This window comes from Oryctolagus cuniculus, chromosome 12 (assembly GCF_051225735.1).
Source record: "Oryctolagus cuniculus isolate XC-2025 breed Fujian yellow rabbit chromosome 12, ASM5122573v1, whole genome shotgun sequence".
Taxonomy (NCBI): domain Eukaryota; kingdom Metazoa; phylum Chordata; class Mammalia; order Lagomorpha; family Leporidae; genus Oryctolagus; species Oryctolagus cuniculus.
Window position 1 is genome coordinate 66,887,960 of NC_142878.1, and position 21,875 is coordinate 66,909,834.

General features: G+C 45.1%; 1 protein-coding gene and 1 pseudogene across 3 annotated transcripts in view; one reads left to right on the forward strand and one right to left on the reverse strand.

Moving 5' to 3' along the window:
* WDR76 (WD repeat domain 76) overlaps positions 1-21,875 on the forward strand; it is a 67,001-nt gene that overhangs the window by 32,632 nt on the left and 12,494 nt on the right. For all 3 annotated transcript variants that reach the window (XM_017347914.4, NM_001171318.1, XM_051821754.3), the window contains exons 9-11: positions 10,255-10,413; positions 20,211-20,428; positions 21,684-21,833. In XM_017347914.4, the coding sequence (XP_017203403.4) occupies positions 10,255-10,413; positions 20,211-20,428; positions 21,684-21,833 (527 nt within the window). The remainder of the gene's footprint in view (positions 1-10,254; positions 10,414-20,210; positions 20,429-21,683; positions 21,834-21,875) is intronic.
* On the reverse strand, positions 2,328-3,051 carry LOC108178264 (small ribosomal subunit protein eS24-like; annotated as a pseudogene).

Consider the following 21,875-nt stretch of genomic DNA (forward strand, 5'->3'; position numbering starts at 1 on the left):
GCTGCGGTGCCGGCAACATGCTGTTTATTGAAATGGAAAATTTTTGATTTATGATGAAATCCACTTTATCAGTTTTTTTTGTGTGTGGTTTGTGTTTTTTCTAAGACATTGCTTATCTAATTGGAAGTGTTGGAAGATTTTCTGCTGTGTTTTCTTCTGTAAGTTTAAAGTCTTAGCTTTCCCATTTAGTTTCTGATCCATTTTGCATTGTTTTTTGAATTTTATGAAGGAGCCAGGTTCGTCTTTTTTATGTGAATATTCAACACTATTTGCTGAAAAGGTTATCCTTTATCCATTGAATTGTCTTGAACTCTATTTTATCGCTTAACTTTGTCATATTCCTAGTCATCTAGGAATCATCAAAGTTTGAGCTATCATTTATTTAGTTATCCATCTATACATCCATACCACATTTATTGCGTGTTTTTGCCAAAAACTCTTAATGACTGGGGATACTTTTGTGAGCAAAGACTGTGCTCAAAGAGGTTAGAATTTAGTGGAGAAATAACAATAATTACTATATATGTAATTTTATATGTGATAAATAGAGTGAAGGAAAAGTAGTGTTGTGTAAACTTAATAGAGATTATCCTAATTTGGAGGATCAGGAAAGGCTTCCTAGAGATGAGAATTGAGTTAAGACTAGAAACGTAAGTAGTTATAAACCAAATGAAGCAAGGCAAAGAATGTTTCAGGCTAGGACAGCAGTCTGCCAAGGCAGGAAGGTGCTTGGTTGATAACTCAAAGGAAAGACTGCCCAGGTGACCAGGGCACAGACACCAAAGGAGCCACTGGGGAGGGTGAGTCGAATAGGAGGAAACTCTCCAGAGGCCAGATCTTTATGCGTTTTGTTGAGATTTTCGGTTTTTATCTTCAAAGCACCAAGAAACCATTGAAGAGGTTTCAGCTGGGGTTTCCCCTTCATTGCTTACATCTGCTGGAGACCTTGAATGATTTTATTCCTTCCTTTATAACCTTGCCATCTCCTTGTTGGGCTAGCACCATAGGTTTAGCTGTAAAAGCCTTTTTTTTTTTTTTAATTTATTTAATATTTGAAAGACGGAGCCAGAGAGAGAGAGAGAGAGAGAGAGGTCCTCCATTTGCCGGTTCACTCCCCAAGTGACTGCAACGGTCGGAACTGTGCCGATCTGAAGCCAGAAGCTAGGAGCTTCCTTTGGGTTTCCCACGCAGGTGCAGGTGCAGGTGCCCAAGCCACTGGGCCATCTTCTGCTGCTTTCCCAGGCCATAGCAGAGAGCTGGATTGGAAGAAGAGCAGCTGGGACTTGAACTGGCGCCTGTATGGGACGCTGGCACTGCAGGTGGCAGCTTTGCCTGCTATGCCATAGCGCCGGCCCCCATAATAGTCTTAACTTTCGTTGTTTGTACTTTCAATTTTTTTTATTCTAATCTAATGTCCATAATAACCCTTTCTAGGCTCAAAACAAACTGGTTCTGACACATTCAGGTTAAAAGTAATTAGAAGGCCCCCCTTTTTTATTTTTTTAAAGAATTATTTATTTATTTGAAAGAGTTACACAGAAGAAGAGAGAGAGAGGTCTTCCATCTGCTGGTTCACTCCTGAGTTGACCTCAACAGCTGGAACTGTGCCCATCTGAAGGCAGGAGCTTCTTCCGGGTCTCTCACGTGGGTGCAGGGGCCCAAGGACTTGGGCCATCCTTCACTGCTTTCCCATAGCAGAGAGCCAGATTCGAAGTGGAGCAGCCGAGTCTTGAACTGGCGCCCATATGGGATACTGGCACTGCAGGCGGTGGCTTTACCCGTTATGCCACAGTCCAGCCCTGCCCCCCCCCCCTTTTTAAGATTTATTTATTTATTTGAAAGTCAAGAGTTAGAGATCTTCCATCTGCTGGTTCACTCCTCAGATAGCTACAATGGCTAAGGCTAAGCCAGGCTGAAGCCAGGAGCCAGGAACTTCATCTGGGTCTCCTCACATTGGTGGCAGGGGCCCAAGTACTTGGGCTGTCTTCCACTGCTTTTCCTAGGCCATTACCAGGGAGCTGGATTGGAAGTGGAGCGGTTGGGGCATGAACTGGTACTCATATGGGATGCTGTTGTCACAGGCAATGGCTTTACCTGCTATGCCACAATGCCAGCCCTTAGAAGCACTCTTATCCTGAATATTCAGACTGAAATGGGGGAATTAGAATTTTCTCATAGAATAAGCAAAAAATACTCAAGTCAGAAAAAAAATCACTTCCAACAATAAGAAGCATATTTAAAGTAGTGTACTTTTTAAAGCTTTTATGGTTTATTAATCCCCATGAAAAATTTGCACAATTACCATAGATAAAATCACTGCAAAAGCTTTACTTCTTTGGCTTTTTGCCAGCACCAGTGTTGGCCTTGGCAGTCCCTCTGCCTTCATTCTATTCTTGTGCTCCTTCTGCTGTTTTCTTGAGGTCTTTCTCTTTTCATGCAGGCCGTGTCTTACAAGTCTATGTTTTGGTTCATTTTTCTTAGTTTAATCCAAGGAATCATAAATCATGCCAAAGCCCGTTTTTTCACCACCACCAAAATGAGTTATGCATCCAAATACAAAGATGACATTGGTGGGGCCAGCTCTGTGACATAGTGGGTAAAAGCCACCACCTGCAGTGCCGGTATCCCATATGGGTGCCAGTTTGGGTCCCGGACGCTGTAATTCCAGTCTAGCTCTCTGCTATGGCCTGGCAAAGCAGAAGATGGCCCAAGTCCTTAGGCCCCTAAACCTGCATGGGAAGACCTGGAGGAAGCTCTTGGCTCCTTGGCTTCAGATCAGTGCAGCTCTGGCCGTTGCAGCCAATTGGGGCATGAACCAGTGAATGGAAGACCTCTCTCTCTTCTCTATGTGTAACTCTGACTTTCAAATAAATAAATAAATGTTAAACAAAATGACACTGGGAGTAGTCTTGGGTATTTTGGCTAGTTTTCCCCAAATTTTTGTCTTTGGTACTGTTTTCCCAGGGTGGAGAGCATCAATGACCATTTGCTTCCCTTAAGTAGTTGGTTAGTGGTGAACTCCCTGGTCTGTATAGTTACCGTGTCTTTCATGATGGTAGTTGACCCTCACACAACCAAGGAAAGAAAAAAGAGGATTTTTTTAAAAAAATATTCTCAAAACCAGAGAGAAACACACACTGAATAGGTGTTAAGGTGTTCTCCTCTTTTGAGAGAAGGATAGAGAGGTAGCTCCTGGGGAAAAATAGGGGAAGTATAGGCCGGCACCACGGCTCACTAGGCTAATCCTCTGCCTGCGGCACCGGCACCCCGGGTTCTAGTCCTGGCCGGGGAACCAGATTCTGTCCTGGTTGCTCCTCTTCCAGCCCAGCTCTCTGCTGTGGCCCGGGAAGGCAGTGAGGATGGTCCAAGTACTTGGGTCCTGCACCCGCATGGGAGACCAGGAGGAAGAGCCTGGCTCCTGGCTTCGGATCGGCACAATGTGCTGGCCGTAGCAGCCATTTGGGGGGTGAACCAACGGAAGGAAGACCTTTCTCTCTGTCTCTCTTTCTCACTGTCTAACTCTGCCTGTCAAAAATAAAAATTAAAAAAAAAAAGGGGGAGAAGTAGAGAAGGTGAGTATTCAAACAAACTCTCGACAAAGGAAGTTCTCTAGGCCCATGGTAGTAGTGTAACACCTCCTCCAATCCTAACACACACACACCTGCAAGTAGGAGATAGGATTCCTATTATAAAATAAAGAATGGATGGACATTTAGCCCAGTGATTAAGATGCTGATTAGGATACCCACGTTCCACATTGGAATGCCTGGGTTCATGTCCTGGCTCCACTGCCTATTCCAGTTTCCTGATGGTAGAGACCCTGGGAGGCAACAATGATGGCTCAAGTGGTTGGGTTATTGCCACCCATGTTGGGTAATCTGGATTGAGTTCCTGACTCCTGGCTTTGGCATCCTACCCCACCAGATGCAGACATTTAGGGAGCAAATCAGTGGATGAGAACTCTGTTTGCCTTTCAAGTAAATTTCAAAATGAACAAAATCTCATATTCTAGGAATTATAACAAATATTACATAATGCTTAAGTTGAAAACAGTTGCTTACCTGCTTCTTCCTACCCCGTCTTTCCTTCTGGCTACAGAAGCCTGTTCTTACACCGTAGCTGTAAGGAAAAAAATGGGCCTTCAGTAAATACTGGGATAAAGAGCCTAGATACGGGTCAGGTGTTTGGATAGCCGTTAAGACACTGCTTGGATTGCCCATGTGCTGTATTGGAGTGCCTGGGTTCCAGGCCTGGCTCCCTCCAGACTCTCATTTCCTGCTAATGCACACCCTGGAGGAAGCAGATTGATGGCTCAAGGAGTTGGGGTCCCTAGCACACACATGGGAGATCTGGATTGGATTCCTTGCTTCTAACTTTGGCCTGTCCCAGCCTTGACTCTTGTGGGCATTTGAGGGATGAAATAATACATGACAGATCTCTCTCTGCTTTTCAAAACAAATAGTGAAAAGCCAGTGTGTTAGAGCAACTAGCATGGATAGAGCAACGAATAAAAGGAAAAGAGAGGACAGGTGCTGTGGTGCAGCAGGTTAAGCTGCTGCTTCAAGTGCCCACAGCCTGTATCAGAGTACCAGTTCCATCCTGGCTACTCTCTACTCCCTATCCAGCATCCTGCTAATGTGCTTGGAAAACAGAGGATGGTTCAAGTGCTTGTGTTCCTGCCACCTATATGGGAGAGCTGAATGAAGCTCCTGGATTCTGATGCCAGCCTGGCCCAGCCCTGGCTGTTGTGGCCATTTGAGGAGTGGACTTCTCTCTCTCCCTTTCCAATTCCCTCTCCCCTCCACCCTTTGCCCTCCTGTGCCTCTTCCTCTTCCTCCTGTCCCATCCTGCTTACCTCCTATGTCTTTCTCTGTCACTGTGCCTTTCAAATGAATAAATAAAATCTTTTAAAAAAAGAAATGATACTGTAACTAGGCAAGCACTGCCTAGTGTACCAAAGACAGACCTGAGAGGAAAAAAGTAACTCAAGGGAAGAAAGGAGATTCTCCATAATTGCTCAGACTGTGGAATTGCACTGTTTAATACAGTAGCTACTAGTCACAGGAGATGATTTAAACTTAATTAAAATTGAAAACTCATTTCTTCAGTTACAGGCTCATTTCAAGTGCTTAATAGCCACACATGGCTACTGGATAACATATTGAATGTTTTATGTATTTATTTATATAAATACACATTTTTGTCTTCTCAGAAAGTTCTTTTGGATCATACTACTGTGGAACAAATTAATAATAGCATTACTGTGGTAAAATGAAGCTCAAAGGGGCCAGTGCTGTGATGTAGCTGGTAAAGCTGCCATATGCAGCGCTGGCATCTCATATGGGTGCCAGTTTGAGTCCTGGCTGCTCCACTCCCTATCCAGTTCCCTGCTAATGTGCCTGGGAATCTGTGGAGGACGGCCCAAGTGCTTAGGCCCCTGCAACAACGTGGGAGACCCGGAAGAAGCTCCTGGCCCCTAGCTTTGGATCAGCCCAGCTCTGGCTGTCGCGGCCTATTGAGGAGTGAACCAGTGGCTGGAAGATCTCTCTCTGTCTCTCTCTGCCTCTCTGTCTGTAACTCTTTCAAATAAATAAATAAATCTTTCAAAAAAAAAAAAAAAGCTCAAAATTGTGATAATAAAACAGATGGAACGAGATTGCAGAAGTAAGGAAGCACTGAAAATCAATGGAATTGGGGCCGGTGCTGTAGCGCAGTGAGTTAAAGCCCTGGCCTGAAGCGCCGGCATCCCATATGGGCACTGGTTCTAGTCCCAGTTGCTCCTCTTCCGACCCAGCTCTCTGCTATGGCCTGGGAAAGCAGTAGATGTCCCAAGTCCTTGGGCCCCTGCACCCGCGTGGGAGACCTGGAAGAAGTTCCTGGCTTCGGATCGGCGCAGCTCCAGCCATTGCGGCCAATTTGGGAGTGAACCAGCAGATGGAAGACCTTTCTCTCTGTCTCTGTCTCTACCTCTCTCTGTAACTCTGTTTTTCAAATAAATAAATCTTAAAAAAAAAGAAACTAAAAAATCAAATATTAGGAAGAGTAGATACTCCTGAATATTGGATTGAAGACATTAAGAGGAAGATTAAAGGTAATATCAAACACAGATGAAGAAGAAGTTTTCAGAGAGGAGCCAATAGAAAAGGAAAGACTGTCAAAGATGATTCATCAAGTGGAACAGAAAGCACACTCATGGAGAATATTCCTGGGCAGGTGTTCGATGCAGCAGTTAAGATGTCATGTGGGATGCCCACATCTCAAATTGTGCTTGGATTTGAGTCCCAACTCTGCTTCCCGTCCCAGCTTCCTGCTAATGCACACACTGGGAGGCAGGAGGTGGTGGCCCAGGTACTTGGGTCTCTACCACTCATGTGGGAGACCCATATTGAGTTCTAGGCTCTTGGCTTCAGCCTGGCCTCCAACTGTTATGGGCATTTGGGGAATGAGTTAGGAGACAGAAGACCTCTGTCTCCATCTCTCTTTTAAATAAATAAGTAGAATTTTCTTGAAATGAGGATGTAATTGAATTGGCAATTGAATATACCTATTCCAGGTAAATTTGGAATTTGAAGGATCAAGAGTTTTTCTGGCAAAACAAAGAGGCAAAGCTCAGCCTGTCTCAGTTGTTTTTTTTTTTTTTTTCCAAAAGTTTTTTTATTTATTTGAAAAGCAGAGTTAGAGAGAGACAGAAGTCGAGAGAGGTCTGCCATCTGCTAGTTCATTCCTCATATATTCACAGTGGCCAGAGCTGAGCCAGTCTGAAGCCAGGAACCAGGAGTTTCATCCAGGTCTCTCACACGGATGGCCGGGGCCCAAGTACTTGGGCCATCTTCCACTGCTCTCCCAGGTGCATTAGCAAGGAGTTGGGTTGGAAGTGGAACAGCTGGGACTTGAACTGGTGCCATATGGGATGCCAGTGCTGCAGGTGGCAGCTTAACCCGCTAAGACACAGCACTCCCCTGTCTCAATTGTCTACAGCAGTAATTAACGTAATGTCTACAAACTTCTGAGAGAAAGAATTATGGCCCTGAAACATTGACCCAGCTACAGGTACTGTTCTAGTGTAAATGCAGCAGGTAGATATGCTCACATGTAAAAACCCTTAGGGATTCAAGATCTGTGAGCTACTGTTGAAAAAACTGCTTTCCCGGGGCAGGAGTTGTCCTGCAATGTGCTAAGCTACCACTTAGGACTCCTGAATCCTATATCAGAGTGCCAGTTAGTGTTCTGGGTATTCCACTTCTTATCCAGCTTCCAACTAATACAACCTGGGAAGCAACAGGTGGTTTCTCAAGTGATTGAGTCCCTGCCACCCACTTGAGACACCCAGATGGAGTTCTAGGCTCTTGGCTTTGACCTGGCCCTGTCCTGGCTGGCATTTGGTGGGTGAACCAGCAAACGGAGGGTCTCTGTTTTTCTGTTGCTCTGCCTTTCAAACAGATGAAAATAAGTAAGCAATAAAAAATACACTCCTAAAATGATGAAAAACTGCCTGCCAGTATATTTCAACAAGTTAAATAAGAATGCAAGAATGGGGGCCAGCATTACAGTACACTAGGTTAGGCTGTTGCCTGTGATGCCAGCATCCCAATACAAGCGTGCCAGTTGGAATCCTGACTGCTTCACTTCCAGGCATTTTGACAGGTAGCTAGATTGGAAGTGGAGCAGCTGGAACTTGAACTAGTGCTCATATGGGATGCCAGTGCTGCCAGCAGTTGCACTTGCTGCACCACAGTGCTGGCTCCTCCTCTAATGTTTTTGATAATTGTGGTTAATTTTAGATTTGCAGTGATTTTTTTAAAAAAACTTTTGTACTTGTACATTTTTATATTTGAATTTTTTATTACAGTGGACCATTTTTTTTTAAAGATTTGTTTGAAAGGCAAAGTTAGAGAAAGAGGAGATACAGGGAGAGAGATATGTGTGGTTCACTCCCCAGAAGGCTACAATGGCGTGCCAGGCCAAATCCAAGAGCCTAGAATTCCGTACATGTCTTCCATGTGGGTGGCAGGGGCGCAAGCCCTTGGGCCACCTTCCAGTATTTTTCCAGGCACTTTAACAGGGAGCTGGGTTGGAAGTGGCACAGCCAGGATTTGAACTGGTGGTCATATGGGGTGACATCACAGGTGGCAGCTTAACCTGCTGTACCACAACACTAGCCCCCAACAATGAACCTTTTATTTTTTTTTAAGTATGTATTTGAAAGGCAGAGCAATGGAGAGAGGAAGAGTGAGCGAGCGAGCTATCTTCCATTTGCTTGTTTATTCCCCAAATAGCAGCAACAGCCATGTCTATAGCAGACCCAAGCCAGGAGCCAGGAACTCTGTCTGGATCCTGAATGGCACCCAAATATTTAGATCATCATCTACTTCTTTCTCAGACACATTAGGAGGGAGCTGGGTGGGAAGTAGAGCAGTGGAACCTTGAACCAGCATTCCAGTATGGATGCTGGTGTCCCTAGTGGTCATTCAATCTGCTGCACCAAAATGCCAGCCCCTACAAGGAACCATTTTGTTTCTCTTGAAAATAAATATGCAAAAATACCAACAGTGGTAAACCTTGGGTATCAGAAAAAATGTGTGATTGAAAATAAATATGCAAAAATACCAACAGTGGTAAACCTTGGGTATCAGAAAAAATGTGTGATTGTAATTTCTCCTCTTTCCTTTTTCTCTGCTTTCCTCTTGTTTCTTTCTTTGCTTAAAAAAATATTCATTTTAATATTTAAAAAGTGGGATCTGCTCATGTTGTGACACAGCATGTTAAGCTGCTGCTGCTGCCATCTGCAATGCTGGCATCCCATATGAGTGCTGATTCGAGTCCTGGCTGTTCCACTTCCAAACAAGCTCCCTGCTAATGTGCCTGGGAAAGCAGCAGAAGATGGCCCAAGTGCTTGAAGCCCTGTGCCCATGTGGGAGACCTAGATGGACTTCCAAGCTTCTGGCTTCAGCCTCACCCAGCCATGGCCATTGTGGCCATTTAGGGAGTGAAACAGCAGATGGAAGATCTCCGCCCGTCCGCTCCCCACCCCCCGCCCCATGTGTGTGTGTCCCCTTTGTCTATAGCTCTGCTTTTCAAATAAATAAACCAATATTTTAAAAAGAAATAAATAAGAGGAAGAAAACAAATGCTTGACTATTTCAGGATAGACTGTTAGATTTGGAGGGGATAGTTGCTCTGGTTCATGATAAGCCACGGGGCATAGGAAAATAATTAACCAAATCTGAAAAATGACTTCTAAGTTGGCCATCCAGTTGTGGAAAGGATCATCCTTAGAAGTAACAACATTAATATAAAAATTCAGGAGCATGCCATTTCGTGGAGTATTTACAGGACAACCAACTTTTTTTTTTGACAGGCATTGAGAGAGAGAGAGAGAGAGAGAGAGAGAGAAAGGTCTTCCTTCTGTTGGTTCACTCCCCAAATGGCCAGCATGCTGCACCAATCTGAGCCAGGAGCCAGGTGCTTCCTCCTGGTCTCCCATGCAGGTGCAGGGCCCAAGCACTTGGGCCATCCTCCACTGCCTTCCCGGGCCACAGCAGAGAGCTGGACTGGAAGAGGAGCAACCGGGACTAGAACCCGGTGTGCCGGCGCTGCAGGTGGAGGATTAGCCAATTGAGCCGTGGCGCCAGCCAGGACCACCAACTTTTAAAAAGTTCTCTTATTTTGGGGCCAGTGCTGTGGCGCAGTAGGCTAAACCTCTGCCTGCAGCGCTGGCATCCCATATGGGCGCTGGTTCATGGAGACCCAGAAGAAGCTCCTGGCTTCAGATCGTCTTAGCTCTAGCTGTTGTGGCCATTTGGGGAGTGAACCAGCAGATGGAAGACCTGTCTCTGTGTCTCTTCTCCTTAACTCTTCCTCTCAAATAAATAAAATCTTTAAAAAAAAAAGTTTACTCATTTTATTTGAAAGGCAGATAGATTGATCTATCGGTTCACTCCCCAAATGGCCACATTAGTTGTAGCAGGAACTCCATCGAGTCTGCCACAAGGGTGGCAGGGACTCAAGTATTTGAATCCTCTTTTTTTTGGCCTCCCATGAGCATTAGTAGGAAGCTGGATTGGAAGCAAAGGTGGGACTCGATCTCAGGCACTCCAGTGTGAGATCAGTCATCCCAAGTGGTGGCTTAGCTCGCTGTGCTGCACTTTAAGAAAAGATTAAATATAATCCAGATGCAAATACTTTAATGACATAGCATAGTAAGTATTACTAATTTTCACTAGTTTTTAATCTTTCCTCCCAATTTTCTTCCAGTCCCAGTACCCTAAAGAAGATGGTGTTTATGTTTTTCATCCCCATAGTCAGCCAGTGAGCTGTCTCTGCTTCTCACCTGCTAACCCATCTCACCTCCTGTCACTGAGCTATGATGGCACATTACGCTGTGGGGATTTTTCCAGAGCTGTTTTTGAAGAGGTAAATGTCAATGTATTTACATGTGGACCTTGGATGATATTCTGGATACTTTGTCAAATGTCACGTGAGTGATTATTGTACCAGTCAGGTTAGGAGAAGTGCTATAGCACATAGACATTAGAACTAACTGCTTAACTTTAAGTCTCAGAGCATCTGTTAATGCATATGTGACCTTGACAAATCACGTAACTTCTTTGTGCCTTAATTTCTTCAGTTGTGAAATAGAATAGTAATAGTTTGTGCCTTTGGGGTTGTCATAAGGATTCAATGAGTTAATGCACATAAAGTATTTAGAATAAAGCTTTGCACGTAGTAAATGTATGGTGTTTATTTTTTTCCAATAATTTTAATGAAATAACTTTTCAATTTTTTTTTTTTTTGACAGGCAGAGTTGACAGTGAGATAGAGAGACAGAGAGAAAGGTCTTCCTTTTGCCGTTGGTTCACCCTCCAATGGCCGCCGCGGCCGGCGCGCTGCGGCCGGCGCACCGCGCTGATCCGATAGCAGGAGCCAGGAGCCAGGTGCTTTTCCTGGTCTCCCATGGGGTGCAGGGCCCAAGCACCTGGGCCATCCTCCACTGCACTCCCTGGCCACAGCAGAGGGCTGGCCTAGAAGAGGGGCAACCGGGACAGAATCCGGCGCCCCGACCGGGACTAGAACCCGGTGTGCCGGCGCCGCTAGGCGGAGGATTAGCCTAGTGAGCCGCGGCGCCGGCCAACTTTTCAATTTTTTATGCTTTAGAATTGTACTACTACATTTGGGGAAAAATTGGAATATTACTGTTTTATTCATCATTCTTTTTAAAGATTTATTTATTTGAAAGTTATAGTTACAGGGGCTGGTGCTGTGGCATAGCAGATAAAGCTGCTTCCTGCAGTGCTGGCATCCCATATGGGCGCTGGTTTGAGTCCCAGCTGCTCCACTTCCGATCCAGCGCTCTGCTATGGCCTGCGAAAGCAATAGAAGATGGCCCAAGTGCTTGGGCCCCTGCAGCCGTGTGGGAGACCCAGAGGAAACTCCTGGCTTTGAATCAGGTCAGTTCTAGTATTGTGGCCATTTGGTGAGTGAACCAGTGGGTGGAAGATCTCTTTTTCTGTCTCTCCCTCTCTGTAACAATGGATCTCAAGTAAATAAATAAATCCAAAAAAAATAAAAAAGACATAGATCCAGTATTTAAAAAAAGAGTTATGGGGGGTGGGAGAGGGAGAGAGGGATATCTTCCATTTTCTGGTTCACTCCCCCAGACAGCCTAGGCCAGGATGAAGCCAGGAGCCAGAAGCTTAATTTGGGTCTCCCATGTGGGTGGCAGGGGGCCAAATATTTGGACTATCTTCTGCTTTTCCCAAGCCATTTGCAAGGAGCTGGATCGGGAATGGAGCAGCCAGGATATGAATCAGCACCCATAGGGAATGCCACTGTTGCAGGTGGAAGCTTTACCCACCATGCCATAATGTCAGTCACATCATTCCTGGTTTTTGTAGACATGAATTTTGTGGGGATGAGTCTTACATGTGACAAAAAATGACAATAGAGAAATTCATTACATAATGTACTATATTATGTGGACCTAAAACTCATGGTCTGTAGTATAATACAGAAACAATAAAATTTGGTTTTCTGTTGTCTTCTAGCTGATATTTAGATATTATATGCCATATGTATCTGAGGGCAAAAAGATTAGCTCAGTTATTTCTATCTGGAGAAGTTAGGATTAAATAAAACCTGCCATTGACTATTATTTAATTATTATCTGGCAAGAAATAGACATAAAGGGTTTTATTCAGAAGACCCTGGGCCAATTTTATTTGTAACAACCTCTTGAGGATAGGGCATTTTTCTGGACTGGTATAATCCACGCAAATCAGATTGTCTGTTTGAGAATAAAAGTTGAACTATGTTAGGCATCTACACTCATGATTACCAGGCCTCCCTGAGAGACCCTGAGTAGATCCCCAGAGTACTCTTTGGAGATTTTCTAGTGTATTTGATCTCTTGTGGAGCAAGCCAGAAGAATCCTTTTGAATCCCATTGCTTATTTTTGGTGTAGTACTTAAATATTTACTACTTGGTAGCATCATTTGGGGTGAACTTTCGGATTATGTTTAACCATATGAGATTTCCTCAGTAAGAGAATTCTTACAAATTTAACTTTAAAAAAAATGTATGTTTTAGTCTATGAAACTTAACATGGTTTAGATTTTTTTTTATCATTTGTTTTGTTTTGAATGGGATTTTGAAGTTTTTAGAGGTGCTCAGTTTAAAAGGAGTTTGTATTATCACTGGAGTTGCTTTGTAAACACTAACTTTATATTTCAGCTTTTTTACATAAGTCAGTATTCAAAATTAACTCATGCTGATACCTTAATTGTTCCAAATAGTCCATGTATGGAGGACTCATAATTATTTTTGAAAGGATTTTTAAATATTTAATTTTATAGTACGGTATATAATTGCTTTCATTTTATTCTAAATTGAATTCCTAAATGATCTTTGTTATAATTGGAGAGGCTTTTTCTCCCTGCTGAGTCGTCTTTTAGGAATGTTTAAGGTCTTGTAAGTCTGTCTGACTATTAAAGTTGCATTCCTCATCAGACTTGATTTACTACTTTTAACAATGAGAAGAAGCAGTTTATCTGTATCTTTGGTTTTTTTCCTTTAACTTCTATTTCTGTCTTTAAAAATAGGTTTGTAAAAGCAACAATGCTATTTCAAATATTTATTAGAAATACATGGGCTGTAAATCAGAATAAATCAAATACTTATTAGAATCAGTGTAAAGGCTTTTTTAACATTTTATTTGAAAGGCAAAGTTATAGAGAGAGAGGAGGAGAAAAGAGAGAGAAAGAGAGAAATCGAGAACTTCTATCTGCTGGTTCACTCCCCGGATGGCTGCAACAGCCAGAGCTGGATCAGGCTGAAGCCAGGAGTCATGAGCGTTTTCCGTGGCAGGGGCCTAAGCACTTGGGCCGTCTTGCGCTGCTTTCCCAGCGAGGAGCTGGATAGAAAGACACTTTCTGTGTCTGTAGATTTATTTATTCTGATATTTCATATAAATGGAATCATACTATTTATGGTATTTTGTGACTGGCTTCTTTCACTTTGGAAAATGTTTTTTGAAGTTCATTTGTGTGGTAGTATGTATCAGTACTTCATTTCTTTTTATGGCTGAAAAATAGTCTATTGTATGGACTTAATATATTTTATGCACCCATCTGTCTCCATTTTTATTTAACTATTGCAGAAAATGCTGGTATGAACATTTATGTACAAGTTCTTGTGTGGACATAATGTATTCATTTCTCTTGGGTATATATCTAGGAGTTGGAATTGCTGGGTCATGTATTTAACATTTTGTTTTATTTTTAATATTTATTTATTTGAGAAGCAGAATTACAAAGAGGTCTTCTATCTGCTGGTTTACTCCCCAAATGGCCACAATGGATGGAGCTGGGCCAATCTAAAGGCAGGGGCCAGGAGCTTCTTCTGGGTCACCCATGTGGGTACAAGGGCCCACGCATTTGGGCCATTTTCTACTGCTTTTCCAGGCCATTAGCAGGAAGCCGGATTGGAAGTGGAGCAGCCAGGACTCGAACTGGAGCCCATATGAGATGCTTGCTCCACAGGCAGAGGCTTAACCTACCACACCACAGAGCCAGTTGTTGTATTTTATCATTTTAAGGAACTGCCAAACTCCTCGGGCCATCTTCCACTGCTTCCCCAGGCCATAGCCGAGAGCTGGATTGGAAGCGGAGCAGCTGGGACTTGAATTGGCACCCACATGGGATGCCTGCACTGGAGGCAGCGGCTTTATCCGCTTAGCCACAGTGCCGGTCCCAGAGTAACATTTCAGCACAGAACAAAACAAGTGGATCCTGAGTGTGCAAGGCCTAATCCAGGCAACCCCACAAGACCCCATACTCTTTGGGTATGACTGCCTGAGGGAAGGGTGCATTGTCTGGGAGCGTCCAGGGATACACTTGGGCCTCCTTTCGCAGCCCAGTTTATCGGGAAACGAGGCGGGGGCCTGAAACATGGCAGGCTCTGCACCACCTGGGAAAGCTGTTAAGAAAACTGGAGGCGAGAATTGGCCGGTGCCACGGCTCAATAGACTAATCCTCTGCCTGCGGTGCCGGCACACTGGGTTCTAGTCCTGGTCGGGGCACCGATTCTGTCCTGGTTGCCCCTTTTCCAGGCCAGCTCTCTGCTGTGGCCCAGGAAGGCAGTGGAGGATGGCCCAAGGTCTTGGGCCCTGCACCCGCATGGGAGACCAGGAGAAGCACCTGGCTCCTGGCTTCGGATCAGCACGATGCGGCGGCATTGGAGGGTGAACCAGCGGAAAAGGAAGACCTTTCTCTCTCTCTCTCTCTCTCACTCTCACTCTCACTCTCTCACTGTCCACTCTGCCTGTCAAAAAATTTATTTAAATAAATAAATTAAAAAAAACTGGAGGCGAGAATCAGCTGGTCAGCGGTTGGGCAGCACGGTGCCATGCGCTAACCACTCATTTATAACTGCTTCTTAGTGGAGTTCAGCTTCTGGAGCCAGCGTCTCCGCGTGGTTCCTGCTTCCCAAGGGGTGGGCAAAGGCACACGGAGGGTGAATGTGTGGGCAGATGCCCAGCCTCCTGGAGCGTTGGGTGCCGGTGGTGCCTTCACCAGCAGCACCTGCCTCTGCATTCACACCGCTAGGAAAACCGCTTGCCTGTGCTGCCTGTGCCTGCGTCCATGCACCACTCTGTCGGCGACCCCACCCTTGGGCACTGCTGCCACCTGTGCCTTGAAGTCAGCTGTGTTAAAGTAGAAGTTACTTACCGTAAACTTGACCATTTTAGGTGTCTGGTTCTATGAGTTTTAGCAAGTTGTTTGCACCTGTATAATCACCACCCAGTGGGAGAAGGGAATTTCTCCCTTTTCCCTCTAAAATTGCTTCATGAGCTTTCGTAGTCAACCTCCTCCCTTGTGGCAACCACTGATAAGATTACTGTGCAGATACAGTCGTTTGGTTTGTAGCCTTTTGTATCTGGCTTCTGTCACCTAGCGTATACTTTTGTATATTTTTTAAAATTTATTTTTGAAGATTTATTTATTTCATAGAGTTACAGAGAGAGGTCAAGACGGAGAGGTCTTCCATCCACTGCTTCACTCCCCAAATGGCTGCAATGGCTGGAGCTGAGCCAATCGGAAGCCAGGAACCAGGAGCTTCTTCCAGGTCTCCCACATGGGTGCAGGGGCCCAAGGACTTGGGTCATCCTCTGCTGCTTCCCCAAGCACACAGTAGCAGGGAGCTGGATCGGAAGTGAAGCATCTGGGACTCCAGCCCGCATTCATATAGGAGGCTGGGACTTAACCTGCTGCGCCACAGTGCCGGCCCCACGTTTTTTTTTGTTTTGTTTTGTTTTGTTTTGTTTTTTGACAGGCAAAATGGACAGTGAGAGAGAGAGACAGAGAGAAAGGTCTTCCTTTGCCGTTGGTTCACCCTCCAATGGCCGCCGCGGCTGGCAGGCGTGCTGCAGCTGGCGCATCGCGCTGATCCGATGGCAGGAGCCAGGTACTTCTCCTGGTCTCCCATGGGGTACAGGGCCCAAGCACTTGGGCCATCCTCCACTGCATTCCCTGGCCACAGCAGAGAGCTGGCCTGGAAGAGGAGCGACCGGGACAGAATCCTGTGCCCCGACCGGGACTAGAACCCGGTGTGCTGGCGCCGCAAGGCGGAGGATTAGCCCAGTGAGCCGTGGCGCTGGCCCGGCCCCACATTTTTATTTTATTTTTAATTTTTTTTTGACAGGTAGAGTGGACAGTAAGAGAGACAGACAGAGAGAAAGGTCTTCCTTTTGCCGTTGGTTCACCCTCCAGTGGCCACTGCAGCCGGTGCATCGCGCTGATCCGAAGCCAGGAGCTAGGTACTTATCCTGGTCTCCCATGGGGTGCAGGGCCCAAGCACTTGGGCCATTCTCCACTGCTCTCCCGGGGCACAGCAGAGAGCTGGCCTGGAAGAGGGGCAACCGGGACAGAATCTGGCACCCCGACCGGGACTAGAACCCTGTGTGCTGGTGCCGCAGGCAGAGGATTAGCCTGTTGAGCCGCAGTGCTGGCTCCCACATTTTTATTTTTTTATTTTTTAAAGATTTATTTATGTGTAAGACAGAGTTGGGGAGGGTAAGGGTGGTGAGAATGAGGAGTGCTTCCACCCACTGGTTCACTCCCCAGATGGCAGCAAAGATGGGGCTGGGTCAGGCTGAAGCCAGGAGCCATTAACTCCATCACTGATGTCAGGGACCAAGCACTTAGGCCCTTTTCTGCTGCTTTCCCAGGCATATTAGCAGGGAGCAGGATGGAAAGTAGAGCAGCCAGATTATTTTTATTTTGTTTTTAGTTTAGTTTTTTTTTTTTTTATTTGAAAGATGGAGTTACAGAGAGAGGTAGAGACACACAGAGACAAGTCTTCCATCCATTGGTTCACTCCCCAATTGGCTGCAACTGCTGGAGCTGAGCTGATCCAAAGTCAGGAGGCAGGAGCTTCTTCTGGGTCTCCCATGTGGGTACAGGGCCCTAAGGACTTGGGCCATCTTCCACTGCTTTCCCAGGCCATAGCGGAGAGCTGGATCAAAAGAGGAGCAGCCAGGATTAGAACCGGTGCCCATATGGGATGCTGGTGCTTCAGGCTAGGGCTTAAACCCTCTGTGCCACAGCACAGGTCTCTGCAGCCGGGATTCTTTTTTTTATTTTTATTTTTTTGACAGAAAAGTTTTCCTTCCGTTGGTTCACCCCCCCAAAATGGCTGCTACATCCAGCACACTGTGCCAATCTGAAGCCAGGAGCCAGGTGCTTCCTCCTGGTCTCCCATGTGGGTACAGGGCCCAAGCACCTGGGTCATCCTCCACTGCCTTCCTGGGCCACAGCAGAGAGTTGGACTGGAAGGGGAGCAACCGGGACTAGAACCCGGTGCCCATACGGGATGCCAGCACCACAGGCAGAGGATTAGCCAAGTGAGCCATGGCGCCGGCCCCGCAGCCAGGATTCTTAAGCAGCACTCCAGTATGGGATGCCAGGCATCACAACTCAGGGCTCAACCTCCTGTCCCACAGTCAGCCTAGCATAATACTTTTGAGATTCATTCATGCTGTTGTATCAGTGACTTATTTATGATATTACTGATTGAGCAGTTGCCTTATGCGAGGCACTAACTCTAATATGTTTTATATTATTGAGCCTTGTAACACCCTATGAAATAGGTAGTTACCATCATCTAAAATGTGGAAAACTGAGGCAGAGAGGTTTACCAGCTAGCTCAAGTATATGAATGGCAGAAGTAGAGTTTGTGCTGGAGTTTAACTCCAAAGCTCCTGCTCACAACCATTTTAATATAATATATTGACTGCAAACTTCAAGTTTCATTTATATGTGTTAGGCTTTTTTTGGGTTTGTGGGAGTTGTCATGACTTTAGTATATTAATTTATTAATTAGTCTGTAGTAATACTTGTTACTAAAAGTCTGTAGTAATTCATGATTCAGCAATAAGAACTGTCATTCTCTCTTACTTGATGCAGATATTTATTTTTTGTTACTTACGTATATAAACCCTGAGCCCAAAGTGGTAGTACTGTGGATTATATGTAATTAAAAATTATAGCAGTAATACATATTCATGACAAAATATTTATAGTAAAGAGGATATACAAGCCGGCGCCGCGGCTCAATAGGCTGATCCTCCGCCTGTGGCGCCAGCACCCCGGGTTCTAGTCCTGGTCAGCGCTGGATTCTGTCCTGGTTGCTCCTCTTCCAGGCCAGCTCTCTGCTGTGGCCTGGGAAGGCAGTGGAGGATGGCCCAAGGGCTTGGGCCCTGCACCCGCATGGGAGACCAGGAGAAGCACCTGGCTTTGGATCAGCACGGTGTGCTGGCCACAGCGTGCCGGCCGCAGTGGCCATTGAGGGGTGAACCAAAGGAAAAGGAAGACCTTTCTCTCTGTCTCTCTCTCTCACTGTCTACTCTGCCTGTTTAAAAAAAAAAAAAAAAAAAAAAAGGATTTGCAAAGTAAATCTGCCCTCCTGCTATTACCATTCTCCAGAAGTTACCATTGTTGTTTGGCTTGAGTTTGCTTACAGAAAGTACACATATACTTAGAAGCATATGCTCCTAGATACAGTTTCTTTCTCTCTCTCTCTCTCTCTCTCTCTCTCTCTCTCTCTCTCTCTCTCTCTCTTTTTAAGATTTATTTATTTATTTGAGAGGTGGAGTTACAGAGAAAGAGAAAGATCTTCCATCTGCTGGTTCACTCCCCAAATGGCCACAATGGTCAGAACTGAGCTGATCCGAAGCCAGGAGCTGCTTCTGGGTCTCATGCCGGTGTAGGCGCCCATATGGGATGCCAGCGCAGCAGGCAGAGGCTTAGGCTACTACTCCACAGCATTGGCCCCTTCCTTCTCTTTTTTACACTAATGGACTGATATTATATACAGTCTTTTTTTTTTTTTAAGATTTATTTGTTTATTTATCAGAAAGGCAGTTACAGAGAGGCAGAGAGAGAGGTCTTCGAACTGCTGGTTCACTCCTCAAGTGAACTGTAGTTGTGCTGATCTGAAGCCAGGAGCTTCTTCCAGTTCTCCCATGCAGATGCAGGGACCCAAGGACTTGTGCCATCTTCTGTTTTCCCAGGCCATAGCAGAGAGCTGGATTGGAAGTGGAGTAGCCAGGACTTCAACCAGTGTCCATATGAGATGCTGGCACTCTAGGTGGCGGCTTTACTCATTATGCCACGGCGCCAGTCCCTACATAGTCTTTTTTTTTTTTTTTTTTTTTTAAGATTTATTTATTTGAAAAACAGAGTTAGAGGAGGAGAGGCGGTGGGGGGGTCTTGCATTCGATGGTTCATTCCCCAGTTGGCTGCAATGGCCAGAGCTGCACCAGTCTGAAGCCAGGAGCCAGGAGCTTCTCCTGGTCTCCCATGCGGCTGCAGGGGCCCGAGGACTTGGGCCATCTTCCACTGCTTTTCCTAGGCACATGAGCAGAGATCTGGATCAGAAGTGGAGCAGCTGGGACTCAAACTGGTGCCTGTTATAAATTAATGTTAGCCGTCGCAAAACACACCGAACATCGGAGTAAGGGAAAGGGTTTATTGGGGAACACCCTACAGACCAGAGTGAAGGGGCGGCGAAGGAAAAAGAGAGAAAGACAGTATGAGAGAGAAAGAGAGAGGAGAGGAGCTAGTGAGGAGAGAAGAGAGCAGAGGGCAGGAGAGGCGAGCTGAGAGAGAAGAACCGAGAGAGCACATGTTCAGGAACAGGCCCTTTTAAAACTTTGCCTGAGGGCGGGCAGGGAAGCAGGAGCAGGAATTCCATTAGGATGGGGGTGGAGCCTGGCTCAGGTGGCTGGGCCATGTGGCCACCTGGCTAAAACTGCGCCAGTTTCCTAACAGCGCCCATATGGGATGCCGGTGCTGTAGGCTTTGGCTTTTACTCGCTGTACCACAGCGCTGGCCCCGATATATTTTCAGTTGGGTAGAATTCATACTCAGTTCGTTTTCTGGTGAGTTTTACAGCGTAGATCTGGAACTGAAGTTTATTGGATGGAAGAGATTTGAAATGTAGCCCTGACATGGGTGGATGAGTTATTTGTAGGCAAATCTCAAAGCTGGTAAGTGTTGTTGTTTCCCTTTTGCCTTCTGCTTCTTTTGCGGCTTTTGGGAGGATAAATGAAATTATTTTAGTAAATTGTGTTATAACTTTTACCAAAGAATTTATGCATTGACTTTCTTTAAATGGAGAGTGTTACATAAACTGATTGTTATCTATACCCATAGGTATATAGGAATGAAAGGAGTAGCTTTTCCTCCTTTGACTTGTTGGCAGAAGATGCCTCCACTCTAATAGTAGGACACTGGGATGGAAGTATGTCACTCGTGGATAGACGGACACCTGGAACTTCTTGTGAGAAACTCATCAATTCTTCTATGAGAAAAATAAGAACTGTTCATGTCCACCCAGTACACAGACAGTATTTCATCACTGCAGGATTGAGGTATGTTTTTCACAAAGTTTTATGATTTAGACCTCTCTTTAATATTTATTGATTTAATTTCATGTACTTGAAAGGCAGAGAGGGAGAGAGAGCGATCGATCTTCTATCCATTGGTTCACTCACCAAATACCTGCAGTAGCCAAGGCTGGACCAGGCTGAAACCAAGAATCAAACTCCATCCGAGTGTTGCCACATGGGTGGCAGGAGCCCAAACACCTTGAGCCACCATCTGCTGCCTCCCAGGGTGCATTAGCAGGAAGTTGAATGGGAAGCATAGTAGCCGAGATTAAAACTGGCACTCTGATAAGAGATGCAAACCCTACAGGCAGTGGCTTAACCTGTTTTGTCACAGTACTTGCCCCAATTTAGGGCTTTTAATATCCCAAATTATGGTTTACTTTGGTAGTTAAAGACATCTGACTTTTTAGATACTCCAAAGACCAATTAATTTTCTTTTCCTCACTGATTGAAGGGTTTTTTGGGTGTAATTTTTTTCTTAAAGATATAACTTACTTGAAAGGCAGAGTAAGAGAGAGAGATCGAGAGAGATCTTCTCTCTGCTGATTTACTCCCCAAATGGCTGCAGTGGTCAGTGCTTGGCCAGGCCTAAGCCAGGAGCCAGGAGCTCCATGTGGGTCTTCCATGTGGGTGATCGTTCCCAAGAAGTTAGGCCATCCTCTTCTGATTTTCCAGACACATTAGCAGGGAGACGGATCATAAGTGGAGCAGCTGGGACTCAAACCTACACTCTAATAGGAATGCAGGTGGCAGCTTAACCTGCACCACATCACCAACCCTGAGTGTGATTTTTTTTTTTTTAAATGAGAAGTCCTTTTGGATTTAATAGTGAAAGTATTGAAGGAAACACACATTCTTGTTTTTAACATTATATGTATTCTATTCTTGTGAGAAGAAAATTTTAACAACCAGAAGAATATTATATGTGATCCATAATTTGTTGGCTTGGGTACCTTGTTTCTTGGAGAGATTGGAAAACCATTTAGAAACTTGTCTCTATGTCTGTATGTATGTACACTCACAGGATACATACATATACTATAGTTGTGGAATTTTTCTGATGTTTTATGTGTTATCTATACCAGTATTTGTAAAATTTGTGCAGAAGATGAGAGAATTCTTTCCTGAATGTTCTTTGGTGTAGCAAGTAGTTGAGGGTCTAATTTATGTTTGGCCCTACTCTGCAGGCTCACTACATGTCTTGTGGCAACACTGATCCTTTCTCTTCCCATTGCAGTGATACTCACATTTATGATGCAAGGCACCTGAAGCCCAGAAGTCAGCCTTTGATTTCTTTGACTGAACATACAAAGAGCATTGCTTCTGCCTACTTTTCACCTCTAACTGGTAACAGAGTGGTGACCACAAGTGCTGATTGTAAGCTGAGGTAAACTGAGAAGGCAGAAATGTGTTTTTAAGGAATCTGGAG